The following is a 16,806-nucleotide window of genomic DNA, read 5'->3' as shown; positions in this document are numbered from 1 at the left end:
AGATGTGTGTGGAAACTTGTATACTATCATTCACTGCTAGTATTTAGGAGAGCAGCTTGGCACCATTTATTAAAGTTTAAAAATATATATATACTTATAATTAATATCATTTTTTCATAGCTATTCTACAAATACACATATCTGAAAAGGTCATATACAAGGATATTCACTGCTACACTGCTTGTAGCATAAAAAGAAAAAATAACAGACATTCTAAAGGTTCTTCCTAAGAAACTTTAAGTGAACTCTTACTTGGTCAACAAAATACTCTACAATCATCCTCACCATCACTGCGCCTAAAAAGAGTATATTCTTATTGAGAAGCTAAGGACGCAAAAAATGGAATTCAGAACTTAGCAAAAGGGCAAGGTCCTGATAAATCTCAAGGCACACGGTGAGTGCTTGAAGGGTGACGTCACTGCAGGGTGAACACGAAGCAAGCACGCCTATCATCCCAGGAACTGAATCCCAGCTCCCTACTGTGACATCCTGTGCTCTTAACCTAAGTGTAGGTGCTCTGTGGATAAAGGTAACATCATCTAGAATCTCAGCTTTTTCATATACCATGACTTACACTCAATAAAAAATAACTAGGCACATAACTCAATGTGACCACTGAAAACCAAAGAAAGTAATAGACACCAGAAACAAACCTACTGAGATTTCACATAGCAGAATTATCAGACCTGGATTCTAAATAATATTTAGCACATGTAAGGAAGAAACAGACTAGAATGGTAAAATTTCAGCAGAGAAATGTAAGAATCACATGCAAATTCCAGAATGGAAAAACATAGCAAGTAAGATAAAGAATCAACAGGTGGACAAAGAGCATTTTAAATAAATATAGCCAAAGAGAGAAATCAATGAGTTGAAAAACAGGCCAGAAGCAAATAACCAGAATAAACCATAGAGATAAAACTGAACATTAGATAAAATAAAACATAAAAATACAATGAAAAGGGGCCGGGAATTTAGCTCAGTGGTTCCGCCACCTGCCTCACAAGCGCAAGGTCCCAAGTTTGATCCCTGGTATCAAAAAAAACCCAAACAAACCCAAAACCAAAAAACACAATGAAAAGATCTTAACAAATATGTAACTGAAGTTCTAGAAGAGAAGGAAGAAAAGGAATATTTGAAGACGTAATGTGAATATTTAAGAAAGGACAGTTAGTGGACTTGATTTCAGTTTTGAAGATCTAAGCAGAATAAATTTTTTAATCCTCTCAACAATAGAAATCTAGGCAGAGCATAGTAAGACTTTAGAAAACAAAACAAAACAAAAACTCCTAAAAGCAGCAGTATATATTTTTTTCAAACAAAAGTAAGACTAAAGAATGACTTTTTTTTTTTTTTTTGGTATTGGAGATCTAACTTGGGTCCTTGAGCTTGCGCAGCAGGCGGTAAAACCACTGAACAATCCCCGGCCCTAAAGAATGACTTTTTAAAAGAAAAATGGAATCCGGAAAACATGAGAATAGTATCTTCATAGATGTTAAAATATGGGCCTTATAGAATTTTATAGTTTATGAAAATATCAGCAAAGTCTGCATAAAGGAAATATTACAGGTGATTTTTAGGCAGTTTAAAGTCAGAGATAAAGGGATGAAAAGCAACAAAAAGGGCAAATACCTGGATAAGGCAATGAATATTAACTGTGTAAGATGAAAATCCATACTACGGATTTTAAAAATGTACACAGAACTAAAATATGTAATAAAAGTTTTGGAGGGGAATAGAATTAAAGTGTTTCAAGGTTTTTACATTACTAAAAAAAAAAAAAGAGTTTAAAGTACTAATTTATAATAGTCCCAAGGCCTCGATGATGTGGGGAAGCTTCAATCAGACCTTAAAATAAGTCATATGTGTTGGACATGTATCAAAAGTGATAACTAATACAAGGAAAAATAAACTGGATTTCATTAAATTTTAAAACTTTTATGTTTCAAAGGATACCATGAAGAAAATGAAAAGTCAATCTACAGAGTGAGAAAAAGAAAAATTTTTTTTGAGACAGGATCTCGCTATGTAGTTCAGGCTGGCCTTGAACTCACTATGTAGCCCAAGCTGGTCTCGAACTCAGGGGATTCTCCTACCTCAGTCTCCTGAGTGCTAAGATTACAGGCATGCACCATCATGCCTAGCTGAGAAAAACTATTTGCAAATCACATTATCTTTTGAAGGCACAGCATCTAGAATATATAAAAATTCAATATAGAGATGAATATCCCATTTAAAAATGGGCAAAAAACCTGCAAGACATTTCCCCAAAAGAAGATACAAACACGGCCAATATATAAGTACAGTACAAAAATGATGCTCAACATCACTGCCCATTGGGAAATGTAACTTGAAACTGTAGTTACATAGTATTTCACATCACCTAACTATAATAAAAAGGACATAGTATCAGATGCTGGTAATAACATGGAGAAACTAGAAGCCTCAAATACTGCTAGTAGTAATATAAAATTGTACAGCCGCTATGGAAAGTCAGTCAGGTAGGGCTAAACAGAGCAGTCGCAATTCCGCTCCTCAGTACTTACACAATAGAAATGAAAATATATGTCAACACACAAACTTCAATGTGTTTTTTTTTTTTGGTACCAGGGATCGAACTCGGGACCTTGCGCTTGCAAGGCAAGCAGCGAAACCACTGAACTAAATCCTCAGCCCACTTCAATGTGAATGTAATAGCATTATTCATTATTCTTCATACCCAAAAAGTAACAGCAACTCAAATGACTACCACCTAATGAATGAATAAACAAAGTATGGTACAGTTATACAATGCAATATTATTCAGCAATAAAAAGGAACAAAATAGATTCATGCTGTATCATAGCTGAACCCTGATACATGCTAAGTGAAAGAAGATGGCTTCAAAAGACCACATAATGTATGTTTCTGTTTATATGAAATGTCTAGAACAGGTACTAAGTACAGACAGGCGATAGAAAAATAGTTTCCTAGGACAGGGTGGAATAGAGTACTGGAAGGTGATGGCTTATGGGAGCCCAATTTCTTCATGGGGTGATGAAAATATTCTAAAATTGATGGTGGTGATGGATGCAAAATGGTGTCAATTTACTAAAAGCCACTGAATTGTGTGTTTCAAATAGATGAAATATATGGTATATAAATTGTATCTCAATAAAGCTGCTTCTGAAAAAGGAGCTAAGTACTGATACACTGCAAGATGGATGAACCTTGAAAATATTATGCTAAGTAAAAGAATTCAGTCATAGAAGACTAGGTATGGTATGATTCCATTTATATGAAATTTACATGACAGGCAAATCTGCAAAAACAAAAACCAAATTAGTGATTGTATAGGATGAGGAGTCAGGGGCAGAGGTTGGGGAAAATGGTTAGTTACAGCTAATAGGTGGAGGGTGTCTTTTTAGGGTGATGTGAATGTTTTTAAACTGATTGTGGTGAAGACTGTACAACTCCATGAATACATATACACTAACACCACTGAATCACACAATTTAAATAGATGACTTATCTGTTATGTGAATTGTATCTGAATACAGTTGTTTTAAAAAGAGAGATCATATGAGATACCCTAAAAAGACTGATATCCCTCAGCGTCCGGCTGTCCCAGTGCCCCATTTCAGCTTCAGCATCATCTGACAATAGCCAATAACGAGCCCCCAGCCAGAGTCCCCAAATAAGCATTTCTCAAGTTCCCACCCACCAAGTAAGACAGAGAACGTAAGGACTGCAGTTGACTTAAGCCATTAAGTTTTGAGGTGGTATGTTACATGGCGATAACCAGAAAAAAGTGAAAGAATGAACAAAGAATTAATAACTCAAGAAGTTAGCAAAAGGTCCATAAAATAAATCCTAAAGAAACATGTTAAATATGCTAAAGCAGAAGAAAAATTACTAAAGACAAAAGCAGAAATTAATGAATGAGAAAATAAGATGACGGCACTACCAAGTAAATCTCAGAGCTGTCTTTTTGGCAGAGGAGGAAGAAAACCAAGGGAAGAAGAGAGACTAACAGTTATTTCATCAAATCAAGAAAAAAGGGTAGAAATAGACCAAATAGAAAAGGACAGGGGAGGAACTATAAGTAGAAAGAACAGGAATTGTTTAATTTTATTCAATACATTTAAAACAAAAAAAAAAAGAAAGAAAGTTCCAAACTCTTCATGAAGTCAGGATCATGTTCATAAAAAAGCTGTCAAAGAGCACACAGGTTCTCACTCCAACCTATGGGCCAGTCTCTCTGATGAGGTCTATGGAGAAAAAGCCTAAATAAAACATTAGCAAATGGAACCATCAGCACATTACCATCACATTATAATACCATGACCAAGTGGCTCTTTGCAGAGACAGAATAATTCACCCCATCAGATCAAAGCAAAATCACAGGACAATTTCCACAGACTCTGATATTCAATTTGACAGAATTTCACATCCACTCACATGAAAAACTTGAAATATAGTACAAGTAAATGGCTTTATATAATGTAAATATAATATAGGGTAAAAAAATAACACCTGAGGGCCGAGGATTTAGCTCAGTGGTGCCATGCCTGCCTCACAAGTGCAAGGTCCTGAGTTTGATCCCTGGTTTGGGCCCCCCCCAAAGAACTACAAAAAATAGCCTCATGGGCCAGGGATTTAGCTCAGTGGTTCTACCGTCTGCCTCACAAGCACAAGGTCCCAAGTTCAATCCCCAGTACCAAAAAAAAAAAAAGCACCTTAAGCCAAAAGGCATTATCACACTTAATGAAGATATATTAAAAGTATTCCCAGGGCCGGGGATTTAGCTCAGTGGTTCTGGCGCCTGCCTTGCAAGCGCAAGGTCCCAAGTTCGATCCCCGGTACCCAAAAAATAATAATTAAAAAAAAAAAAAAAGTATTCCCATTTTTATCAGTGGTTATTCTTATCTATCACCACTATTAAAATTTTGAGGAAGTTATCACAATTAGAAAAGAAAAAGTATAAAAACTAGAAACTAAGTATCATTAATTGCAGACAGATTACATGCAAATTCTCAAGAAATATGACTCAAATGAAAAATGACTATACATAATAAAAAGTAATTGTGGAATTAATGTTAAGTGAACAGACTTAAATTTTTTTTTTGGTACCAGAGATCAAACTCGGGACCTTGCGCTTACGAGGCAGGCAGCGGCACCACTGAGCTAAATCCCTGGCCCTCAGACTTAAATTTTGAATAAAAGTTAAAAGGTACAATGGAAGTAAAGATGCTATTCACAAAAGTAACAGAAAAGAAAATAACCAAGAATAAACAACCAAGGGGGGGCCGGTGATTTAGCTGTGTCACCGCACCTGCCTCACAAGCACAAGGTCCAGAGTTTGATCCCCGGTATCAAAAAAAAAAAAAAAAAAAGAATAAATAACAAAGAATGTTTGAGATCTGTATTAAGAAAAATTCAAAATGCTCTGACAGAAGCACAGAAAAGGTGGTTAAACTATATGGAAAGACAAATCTTACTCTAAACCTGTTCCTGTTTAGAAAGAGTCAGTATTGCATAAACTGTTCTATAAAAACAGCAAGAAAATCTGTTTTAATTTAGACAAATTGATTATCTTTTGGAACTAGAAAAGCTGACTGTAAAATTCACATAAAGTTTAAGAGGAAAGGAAGAAGTTAAACTGTCATTATTTGCTGATGATATGATGCTTTACACAGAAGACCCAAAAAACTCAGCCAAAAGACTTCTAGACCTAATTGACAGATTCAGTAGAGTAGCTGGATATAAGGTCAACACTCAAAAAACAATAGCCTTCTTATACACAAATAGCAGACTCACTGAGAGAGACATTAGGGAAACAATTCCTTTTACAATAGCATCCAAAAAAAATGAAATATCTAGGAATCAATCTAACAAAGGAACCAAAAAACCTCTATACTTAAAACTTCAGCACTCTAAAAAAGGAGATCAAGGAGGATATAAGAAAATGGAAAGACATCCCTTGTTCCTGGGTAGGAAGAACCAATATAGTGAAAATGGCCATACTTCCAAAACTACTATATAGATTTAATGCAATGGTGATTGAAATTCCAACAACATACTTCACAGAACTAGAGAAAACAATCCAAAAATTTATTTGGAACCAGAAGAGAACTGGAATAGCAAAAGCAATTCTAGGCAACAGAGACATGGCTGAGGGTATCACAATCCCCAACTTGAAACTATACTACAAAGCTACTGTGATAAAAACAGCATGGTACTGGCAAAGAAACAGACCCGAGGATCAGCAGAATAGATTAGAAGATGCAGAAACAACTCCAGACATACTCAGCCATCTCATCTTTGACAAAGGAGCCAACCACCTTCATTGGAGGAAAGATAGCCTCTTTAATAAATGGTGCTGGAAAAACTGGATTTCAACCTGTCAAAGATAAAACTAGACCCATACCTATCACCATGCACTAAACTAAGATCAAAGCAGATTAAAAATCTAAATATTAAGACAGAAACACCAAACTTGCTGGAAGATAAGTTAGGTAGAACTCTTGAAGACATTGGCATAGGAAAAGACTTTATGAACAAAACCTCAGTAGCATGGGAACTAGCACAAAGAATCAATAACTGGGATCTCATCTTATTAAAAAGCTTCTGCACTGCAAGAGAAAACAACAGAGCTAAGAGACAACCTTTAACGTGGAAAAAAATTTTCAGCAGCTGTACCTCAGACAAAGGTCTACTATCTAGAATATATAAAGAACTGAAAAAAATCAGACCCCTCAAATTCAAAGATCCAATTCGAAAATGGGCATCTGAAATGAACAGACATTTCTCAGACAAAGAAGTAGAAATGGCAAATGAACATATGAAAAAATGTTCAATATCACTGGTCATTTGAGAGATGCAAATGAAAACAACGCTGAGATTCCACCTCACCCCAGAAAGAATGGCTGCTATCAAGAAATCAACCAATAACAAATGCTGGTGGGGCTGTGGGGAGAAAGGAACCTTCTCCATTGTTGGTGGGAGTGCAGACTGGTGCAACTACTGTGGAAATCAGTATGGAAATACCTCAAAGAACTAGGACTAGAGGTCCCATTTGGCCCTGGTATTCCACTGCTGGGGATCTCCCCCAAAGAATTAAAAGAATCATACCACAGGGATATATGTGCACCCATGTTTATAGTGGCACAGTTTGTAATAGCTAAAGCTTGGAAACAGCCCAAGTGCCCATGAACTGGAAACTGGATAAAGATGATGTGGTTTTTTAATAAAATGGAGTACTACTCAGCCATCAAAAACACGAGAAATTAGAGAAATTTATAGCTAAATGGATGCATATAGAGGCCATACTCTTAAGTGAAATAAATAGGACACACATGTGTAAATATTGAATAGTTTCTCTAGTGTGAGAAACTGAAAGTATAAGTAAGAATTAAAATGAATTAAAACGAATAATTGATAATTTGAAATAGGAAAAGGTCCAAAGGGGTAGGGGTGGTAGGAGGGGAAGGGGAAAGGAAAGGAAGGAAAGGGAAACTTATGAGAAAAGAAAAAAAATGGAAACAAAGTATGTAAATAGGGAAGGGTGGAGGGGGTGAAGGGTGCACAGGTAATGGGGGAAAAAATAAGAACCAAGATACATCATGTTCAGCCACAACACCCAATGATAAATGTAAATGTATTGTATACCTAAAATGGACCAATAAAAGAATTGAAGGAAAAAAAAAGTTTAAGAATATCCAGGATGATTGTGAAATTAAGGGTTAATATGTTCTACTGGACAGTAAGACATATAGCAATGTTACAGCTTTTATAAACAGCACGGGCTAGTGCATGTATTGTGGGATGGAGCAATGGTACAGAAGTCCAGAGACAGGCAAGATGTACAGCTTCCAAAGCTAAGGGGGCAAGAGGCAGGGTGGAAAGGGGGTTGTTCTCAGAGATGCAGAAAGGTGCAAAGAGGTGTTTTAGTTGTTCTATGAGGCCCTGAAAGTAGCTGAAGAATCAGCTCACTAACTTGTAATAATGCCCCACACCACAGTAGTTTTAAGAAAACTCACTTCAGTCAGGATGACGTCATCATCCAGGTCCTCTTCATGATGCTCGGGAGCTGGCGTGACCTGCATTGGAATCCCTTCCTCATCGGAGGAGTCAGATATGGTGATGGGCCCATCTCTGAGACTGATCCAGTCTATGGGAAGTCACAGAATACTGTTACTGGGAGGCCAGAACAATCAGTCAGTACTTTCACTGTACTTTAGCCTAAAGCCAAATTCATGGCTACTAGGCATGCTAACTTACCTTCTCAAAGCAAACCACAGGTAAATTGCATATTTCCATGCTGATGTTTTACTTTCTTGAGACAGCCTTTCATAAGTTGCCTTGACTAGCCTCAAACTTGCCATCCTCCTATCTCAGTCTCCTGAGGCGCTGGGATTACAAGGATGTGCCAGATACCATGCTGTTTGCCAAGAGTATATTTTTGGACTTGCTAAAAGAAATCTGACACTTACACTCAGGATTATCAATTATTTAAAATAATAGGTTGGAAGCTGGGCATGGTGGGGCACACCTGTAATCCCAGCACTAGGAAGGCTGAGGCAGTCTGAGGCCAGCCTGGGGTACATAGTGAGACCCTGTCTCAGAAAACAAAAATAAATAAAGTACTGGGCCGGGGATTTAGCTCAGTGGTTCTGGCACCTGCCTCGCAAGCGCAAGGTCCCAAGTTCAATCCCCAGTACCAGAAAGAAAGAAAGAAAGAAAGAAAGAAAGAAAGAAAGAAAGAAAGAAAGAGCGAGCGAGAGAGAGAGAGAACGAAAGAAAGAAAGAAAGAACTAAATGATGGCTTCCCAACCACTTCTACTCCTTCCAGGAATAAAACAGTATTTTATTTAAACTGGTAGGCTGGAGAAAAGTATCACCCCAAAATAGTAAAAATTTCACTTGCTGCTGAGACATAAACTTTAAGGTTCATTTAAGCAAACATATTCCAATGTTTTAGTCAAGCACCCATTGAGCATCTATGACAGAAAGTAACTTAACTTTCCTATCCTTAACTTTCCTTTAACTATCTAAATGTGATAATTGCGTTCTAGGTTTCTACTATCTTTTATCTGTTTGAAGATAGATTTTAAACACTTGCATTTTTTGTCTGGTTCCATAGGAATGTTAAAGGTTAAAATAAGCAATAAAAAGAAAATGCATTGAGGGTCCAGAAAGAAAGAAAGTGTAGCAGCAGCAGCAGCAAGAAAAGACAGAAGCATCACTATTGTAATTCTGGCAAGTCCTTCACTGAAGCTTGTGGTTATTTTTCTTAAGTTTAACATCTCACATATTTTTTGGTGCTCTACAATTTGAAAGTCAATCAAAAATCAATGATCTCGGGTAGGGGATTTAGCTCAGTGGTGTCGTGCCTGCCTTACAAGTGCAAGGTCCTGAGTTTGATCCCCAGTACCACAAGAAAACAAAACAAAACAAAAATCAATGATCTCATTTTGTTCTGGTAAGAAGGCTGCAGAGGTGGCAGAGAAAGCAGTTTAAAATGGGCATCTACAGAATCTCAGGCAGACTGTTTGTGTTTCAATCTTAGCTCCACAACACATTGGCTCTTGGTGCTACCTGCTTGCTTTAAGTATCCATTTCCTCAACATTAAAAAAGGTGAACAATGGTGCCTATTTCAAGTAAATGTGAGGATCAGTTGAGAAGTCACACAAAATGTATGCTTATTATAGTGCCTGACACACAGTAAAGATGCCTAACTTCAAGTTCAATGGTCTTTTCATAAAGCCAAGACTACCTTTCACAACAGGCTGACAAATACAGCAACTAAGTGAACTGAGGGCCTGGTAGGCACGCAGGGAAGAAATCCCAGTTAAACCTGGCAAAATGAACCCATGTGCTTAATCACTACCACCTCCTGAAACCCCACTAAAATGACAGTAAAGGAACTTACCCTTAAGTACAAAAAAGAAAAGGAAAGGAGATTATACTAGGCAAAGGACTTGAACAAAATTCTAGAAAATAGCAGATTTACAGGCACCAAGTACTTTAACCTAGTGGAGAAGATGCAAACCCAGAGCCTGCATGGAGGCAGCCAACATGCTTCAAAACCCGAGAAAAGCTCAGAAGTCAGGATACTACTGAGGGCAGAAGTGAGAGGGATTTGAAGTCTTTGGTCTCTTAATAGGCAAAGTTGTTTCCAGATTTCTATCCATACAATCAACAAGTCATGGCCCTCCAGGAAGCAAATGACCAAGACCAGTCTAGGAATAGCTCTTTGTTTTGTCTGTTTTGTTTTTGGATTTTGAGATAGGGTCCCCACTGTGTAGTTCAGGCTAGCCTTGAACTCACTGAGTCCATACTGGCTTGCAACTCATAGAGCTCCTTCTGTTTCAGCCTCCTGAGTGCTGGAATTACAAGCACACTCCACCACACTTGGCATCTTTGTATATTTATCCTTTTTGGAAGTCCATTTAGTTTCCTGAATGTGTAGATTAACATTCTCCATCAATTTTAGTAAATTTTCAGCCACTGCTTTCTCAAACATTTTTTGCTGCTCTGTATCCTTTCCTGTTCTGGGACTTTCATGACCCATCTGTTAGTAAGCTAGATGGTATCCCAAGAGTCTGTCTGATGAGTCACTGTTATTACGCTTCCCCTTAATTCTTTTGTTTTGGTTTTGTGACAGGGTCTCTCTGTGTGGTTCAGGCTGGCCTTGAACTCTTGGCCATCCTCCTGCCTCAGGAGTGCTGGCATTACAGGTGTGTGCCACTACACTGGGCCCACATTCAATTTTAGTGGATAAAATGTGTTGCTAAATAGTTGTGATACAGACCACTGGCCTACAAAGCTAGTACTACTCGGCCCTTTAAAGTCTGCTGAGTCCTGACTTATAAATTTCTAGCTTTACTTCTTATTAATACATACATTTTAGGTCATAATTTTTCTTTAAAATATGGCATTATAAATATCTCAAAAGCTTCTATACATTACATTTTCATTATCATCCAACTAAAAATATTCTCTAATTTTCATTGTGATTTCAACTGTAATGGGTCATTTTGCAGTCTATTTCTATTTTCACACATACAGGGATTTTCTAATAATATTTCTATAAGTGATTTACAGCATAATTCCAATGTGGTTAGAGAACATAATCTGCATGACTCCAATCCCCTAATTTAAAATTATTTATTTATTTGTTTTGAGAAGAGGTCTCACCATAGTGGTCAGACTGGCCTTGAACTCATGCTCTTTCTGCCTCAGTAAGCCCCCTGAAACTTAAAACTTGTTATACGCCTCCAGATATGGCCAATTTAGTCAATACAATGGGTACAGTATTTTGTATATCTATTTTGTCAAATTCGCTGACCATGTTCTTCTAATCTATGTTTACAAGTTATTTTTGTGTGCATGTTCTCTCAGTTATTATAAGAACTGGGTTAAAGTCTCCCATTATGATTGGTGATTTGTCCAATTCTCCTTTTAGTTCTGGCAATGTGTGCTCTGTAATATGTTACTAAGTATACAAGGATTAGAATTAGAATTTATCTTCCCAGGGTTGTGATTCTTAGGAACTCTTCATACTTTTGACTGGGGTTTCTACTTTACCTGATATTGTGTAGCTATACTAGCTCCTTTTCTGAGCTATTTGCATGTTATTGTTTTTTTCATACCTGGACTTTCAACATTTATTTTCATTTTTAAGCCTGTTTTCACTGAGTATAGAATTTTAGGTGAGATAAAGTAGAATTCTATTGAGCAATTAAAAAGGAAATTAAAAACTTGTACATGCAACATGGATAAATCTCAAAAAATTATGTTTGGCAAAAGAATTCTGATACAAAGAGCATATACTGTGTGATTCTGAGGCAGATTAGGGAATGCCAAAGCTGCTGGGCAGGTGGGCATGACCTGTCAATCATGGAGATTCAGGACATGTGCATTATGGCTTCTAAGCCCTGTACCTGCTACCAATTAGAGAATGGTGTCTTCAATTCTTCCAGCACAAGATCAAGTAGGGTTTTGATAGCACAGTGTAGATCTGATGTCAGAATGGGGTATAAAAGACAGCAGCCTTCTTTCTCAGTGGCCCAGTCTGCATCCAGAACACATTTTCTTTTGTACTTTAATTAGACCTGCACTCCATCTGTACAGCGCTTTTTAGAGCACTTCTTCCTTTTCTTACCTTTAATACCTTTAATAAATGTAAAACTTTGCTACTTTGTTTCCTGTCCAATTCTTTGTTCAGGAAACAAAGGGTCTAAACGGACCCCTGAGGAGCCCACAGCACTCCAGTACCCCCACTAACAATTCCATTTATATGAAACCGAATAGTGACAAAGAACAGATTAGTGGTTTTCTTAGATGAGAAATAGGGTAAAGAGTGACTGCAAAGAGGCACAAAGGAATCTTCCGGGTATTATTATGAATGAAGTAATGAATTCATTTGCCCAAACTCATTGAACTACACACTTAAAAAACACTACAGAGGTTGGTATACTGAAATTAATTCAGTTAATAAAAAAAATAAAACAACATGCATAAAAAAAATTCTCATGGTAGGTACAGAGTATATATACCTGTCTAATAGAAAATACACTTCCAAAATTAGTAATTTTCCAGAAGGAATTAGTTGTTCTTTAAAAAATGTAAGGCCCAATTTTAAAATAACATTAATTTTATATATATGTACAGAAAAATTTGAAATGATCACATATTCAAGTTATAACTAAGATTTAATACTCTGTATATACTACAGTAATTTATGGCTGCAATAACTACCAAGTTAAAATACACTATTAATAAAATCCTAAAGATCAGTATTTCTTTTGTTCTCATAACTTGAATAGCTGTATAGCTTGATTTTATTTTTTTCAATTTACTTAATAATTTTAAATGCTCTGAAAGTTAAAATATAATTTATTCTTCTAGAAAAAAATCATCTTCATTAATACAAAATATTATTAATGGAAGAAAACAAGACCAGTTCAGCCTATTTTTCATAGGATCTGTACTTGTAAGAAATGAGTATATTGCCGGGGACTTAGCTCAGTGGTACTGCACTTGCCTCGCAAGCGCAAGATCCTGAGTTTGATCCCTGGTACCGCAAAAAAAAAGAAATGAGTACATTAAGAATTCTTTTTCTTTTTTTTTTTTTTTTTTTCGGTACCGGGGATCAAACTCGGGTCCTTGCGCTTGAAGAATTCTTTTTCTATTCATCAGCATAATTTTTTTCCTTTAAACGCAATTAGGACTTGGCAGGAAATTTCATATATACTTAGGAATGTTACAGAAAGGTATTTTCCCTTTAGGAATCAATGAATTTGCTAAAATTTTAAATACTGTACAAGAAACAAACAAAAAATATATGTCCTAAAATTCTCCATAAAGCTAAGCCAGAATCTTTTGGAAAAAAAAGAAGTTATGTGCAGTATAAGGACAAGAAAGTTCAGCAGAACCTTGCTATGCACTCAGCAGACCTGGGAGCGCTCTGGTGCCACCGCCATTTCGTCAAAAGCAGAACTGGGCTGGGGATTTAGCTCAGTGGTTTCACCGCCTGCTGTGCAAGCGCAAGGACCCGAGTTTGATCCCCAGTAACAACAACAACAAAAAAAGAATAAGAAAAAAAAAGGCAGAATCAACCCTCTTCTGTAGCCCCACCTGTTCAGACCCAATGACTGCACATTCACATCTTATTTTCTAGCTAGTTAATCTACTTATGATAGGTGATTCTTCAATTTCATTCATGCTGCAGGTATCATCATCTGACACAATTCTAGTCTGACAAGTCCTTTCGTGCCTGATGTATGAGGTCTAAAAACTCAATGTCTCTGAATTCTAAACAGCATAACGGGTTCATTTTAAAGAAGATACTGCTTGTAATAGTAAGTGAAAAAGGAACAAGGGACAACAGAAAGTGAGAACAAACAACTTACCTTGTCCTCTGTGGCAGTGAAAACTGTTCAAGTGAATCACCTCTTCATTGCTGTTTCCCTCTGCCATTTTCAAATGCGGGCATACTCATATGTGATGGCTAATATCTCAGCATGGTGACCATCTGTTCAAAGGGTCTGAAAAAGAAGAACATTCAGAATGACAAAGTATTAAAATTCTTTCCACATATCTGGTCAAAGCAGCATTGCAAGCATATTCTGAAAACATTAAGAAAACACAAACTCAAAACATATGGCAATAAAAATTTTAATGTACATATTAAAGAGGCAAAGTGCTAATACAGGACTCACATTCAGATACAAAACACTGGCCAAGAATATGAACAGGCGATTCACACACACACACACACACACACACACACAAGACATTCTGGAGGGCATTCCTTATGACTGAGCAATTCTACTTCCAGGTATGCAGCTAAGAATCTTGTGCATATTCTCCAGGGAATATGCATAACAAACAGCAAGTGTGGTAAGGATGTTACTACAGAAATAAGTGCAATAAATGCAATTGGAAATGACCTTATTGGACACCAGGAAAGAAACAGATAAATAAAATTCATAAAAGAATGTGACACAAATAAATTGCATCTATGTGTACCAACATGGGTAACTATAAAAACAAGTGTTGACAGTTACATAAATTTATATAAAAGCTTAAAATACAATATACTTAAATATTAAAATACACATTATGCATAGGAGTAAATTCACAAAGTTCAGGACAGTGACTAATTCTGGGAAAAGGGGACTGAAAATGAATTAAGGCTTCAACTTCAATTATATATAACATCGTTTTTCTCCTTTTAAAGATATCTGAAGCAAACAAGGCAAAACATGAACATTTATTAATCTAAATAATACACTTGGGTAGAATTAAAAAAAAAAAAGATTAGTGGTGCTAAAGCCAAGACATTACATCACTACAGATGAGTAATGTTAACAGAAACACACAAATTAGGGAAGGGTTAAGGCTGAGAAATGGCGACAAGTATTTGGGAGATAAATTCATATGGGAATACACTGGACCCCAAAACCATGTCTATTAGGAGAGGAGAAATGGGCTAGCAGTCCATTTCCTTCCTTTCATCTTCCTTTCCTCCCATTCGCCCTTCTTCCCTTCTGCCTTTTTTTCTCTTCACAGGGCTAGAGATTGAACCCAGAGCTTGGCACATGCTGGACAAGCACTCTAATACTGAGCATATAACCCCACAGTCTGACAATTTATTTCTATGAAGTTCTAGAAGAGGAAAATCTAATTTATATTGACAGAAATCAAAGACTGCTCTGAGGAAGGAGGGATGACCAGGAAGAAAATGAGAACTTTTGGAGATATCAAAAATATTCTAGAACCCGATGAAGTTGTAGATTACATGACTGTTTGCATCTGTCAAAATGGACAAAATGTGGAAAAAATGGGTCAAACTGTATTCTTGACACCTCCTCATTCCACTCTACATAAATTACACCTCGATAAAAAGTGTTAATAGAGACACCCTACCGAGGTCCCCAGTCGCGCGGAACACATGCGGAATCAGCCCGCTGCAGACAGGCAGGTCTGTGCACGCCCTACCGAGGTCCTGAGTCGTGCGGAAGACGCCGAATCAGCTTGCTGCAGACAGGCAGGTCTGCCCATGCCCTACCGAGGTACCCAGTCGCACGGAACACAAGCCAAATCACCCCACTGCAGACAGGCAGCCACCTGATTCCACACTACAAAGACGCAGAGGACACCAGATCACCAGACCAAGGTACTGAGTCCCACTGTTCCCGGCCCAGAGGTAGGGGCTTCTGAGCCGTCGTCCCACTGCTCCTGGTCCCGAGGAAGGGGCTTCCCGGTCACCATCCCTCCCGCTGCTCCCAGCCCAGAGGAAAGGGCTTTTGGGCCACCTTCTGTCCCACCGCTCCTGGCCCAGAGGAAGGGGCTCCCGGCCCAGAGGGAGGGGCTTCTGAGCCACCATCCCACTGCTCCTGGTCCAGAGGAAGGGGTTTCCCGGCCACCATCCCTCCGGCTGCTCCCAGCCCACAGGAAAGGGCTTTTGGGTCACCATCCCTACCGCTGCTCCCGGCCCCTGTCCCACCTCACCCAGCTCAGAGGAGGTAATCCGTGCAAGCGCTAACAGCCCCCCGCCCCAGTCGAAATGAGAAAAACACGTAAATAAGTCTCAAAACCAGATTTCCAGATCACCTACAGCAACCCCAAAGGGAAATGAGACGGAACACTCTGATACTCAACCACGTGGACCCACTGAACTGGCAACAAAAGGGGATCTGGAAAAAATGAAATCAGAAATAATTTCTCAGATAACAGGAGAAATTGTGCCCCTAGTGCAAGACATGATTAATAAATCTAGAGAGGAGCTGAGGAACATGATGGAATCCCAACATAGGAAACAAATGGAATCCATAAAACAGATGCAAATAGAGTTCCAGGACATGAAAAACTCCATTGAAAGTCTACACAGCAGAATGAGCCAATGTGAGGACAGAATTTCAGATATAGAAGATAAGATTGCAATTAGTGACCAGGAAAAGAAAAATTGCTTCAAAATTATAAGGGAACATGAGAAATCAGTCCAGCAGCTGCTAGATGATGCAAAAAAGAATAACATAAGACTGATTGGGCTCAATGAAGAAACAGGAGAGAGTGCAGATGACATAAAAAAATCTCTTCACTGAAATAATGGCAGAAAACTTACCAAGCAGGGGAAAAGAGCTTGACATACAGATAAGTGAGGCATATAGGACTCCAACGGGCCTTGTTCAAAAAAAATCTACACATAGGCACATAATTGTTAAGATTCCAGAAACACAACTGAAGAACAAAGTTCTCCAAGCAGTCAGAGAAAAGAAACAAATCACATACAAAGGAAAGCCCATCAGAATCAC

The 16,806-nt window shown here is 37.8% G+C and overlaps 1 protein-coding gene across 8 annotated transcripts in view; it reads right to left on the bottom strand.

Moving 5' to 3' along the window:
* Positions 1-16,806, bottom strand: part of Rnf216 (ring finger protein 216) — a 163,644-nt gene that overhangs the window by 124,851 nt on the left and 21,987 nt on the right. For all 8 annotated transcript variants that reach the window (XM_004840371.3, XM_004840375.3, XM_021254647.2 and 5 more), the window contains 2 exons: positions 13,900-14,034; positions 8,022-8,152 (listed from right to left, as the gene is read on the bottom strand). In XM_004840371.3, coding sequence (XP_004840428.1) covers positions 8,022-8,152; positions 13,900-13,966 — 198 coding nt within the window. In that variant the 5' untranslated portion in view covers positions 13,967-14,034. The remainder of the gene's footprint in view (positions 1-8,021; positions 8,153-13,899; positions 14,035-16,806) is intronic.

This window comes from Heterocephalus glaber, unplaced genomic scaffold (genome assembly GCF_053883595.1).
Source record: "Heterocephalus glaber isolate CG9 unplaced genomic scaffold, H.glaber_assembly_v1.0 deba00001610, whole genome shotgun sequence".
Classification (NCBI taxonomy): domain Eukaryota; kingdom Metazoa; phylum Chordata; class Mammalia; order Rodentia; family Bathyergidae; genus Heterocephalus; species Heterocephalus glaber.
Note: the sequence above shows the minus strand (reverse complement) of the source record. Positions and strands in the feature narration are given on the sequence as shown.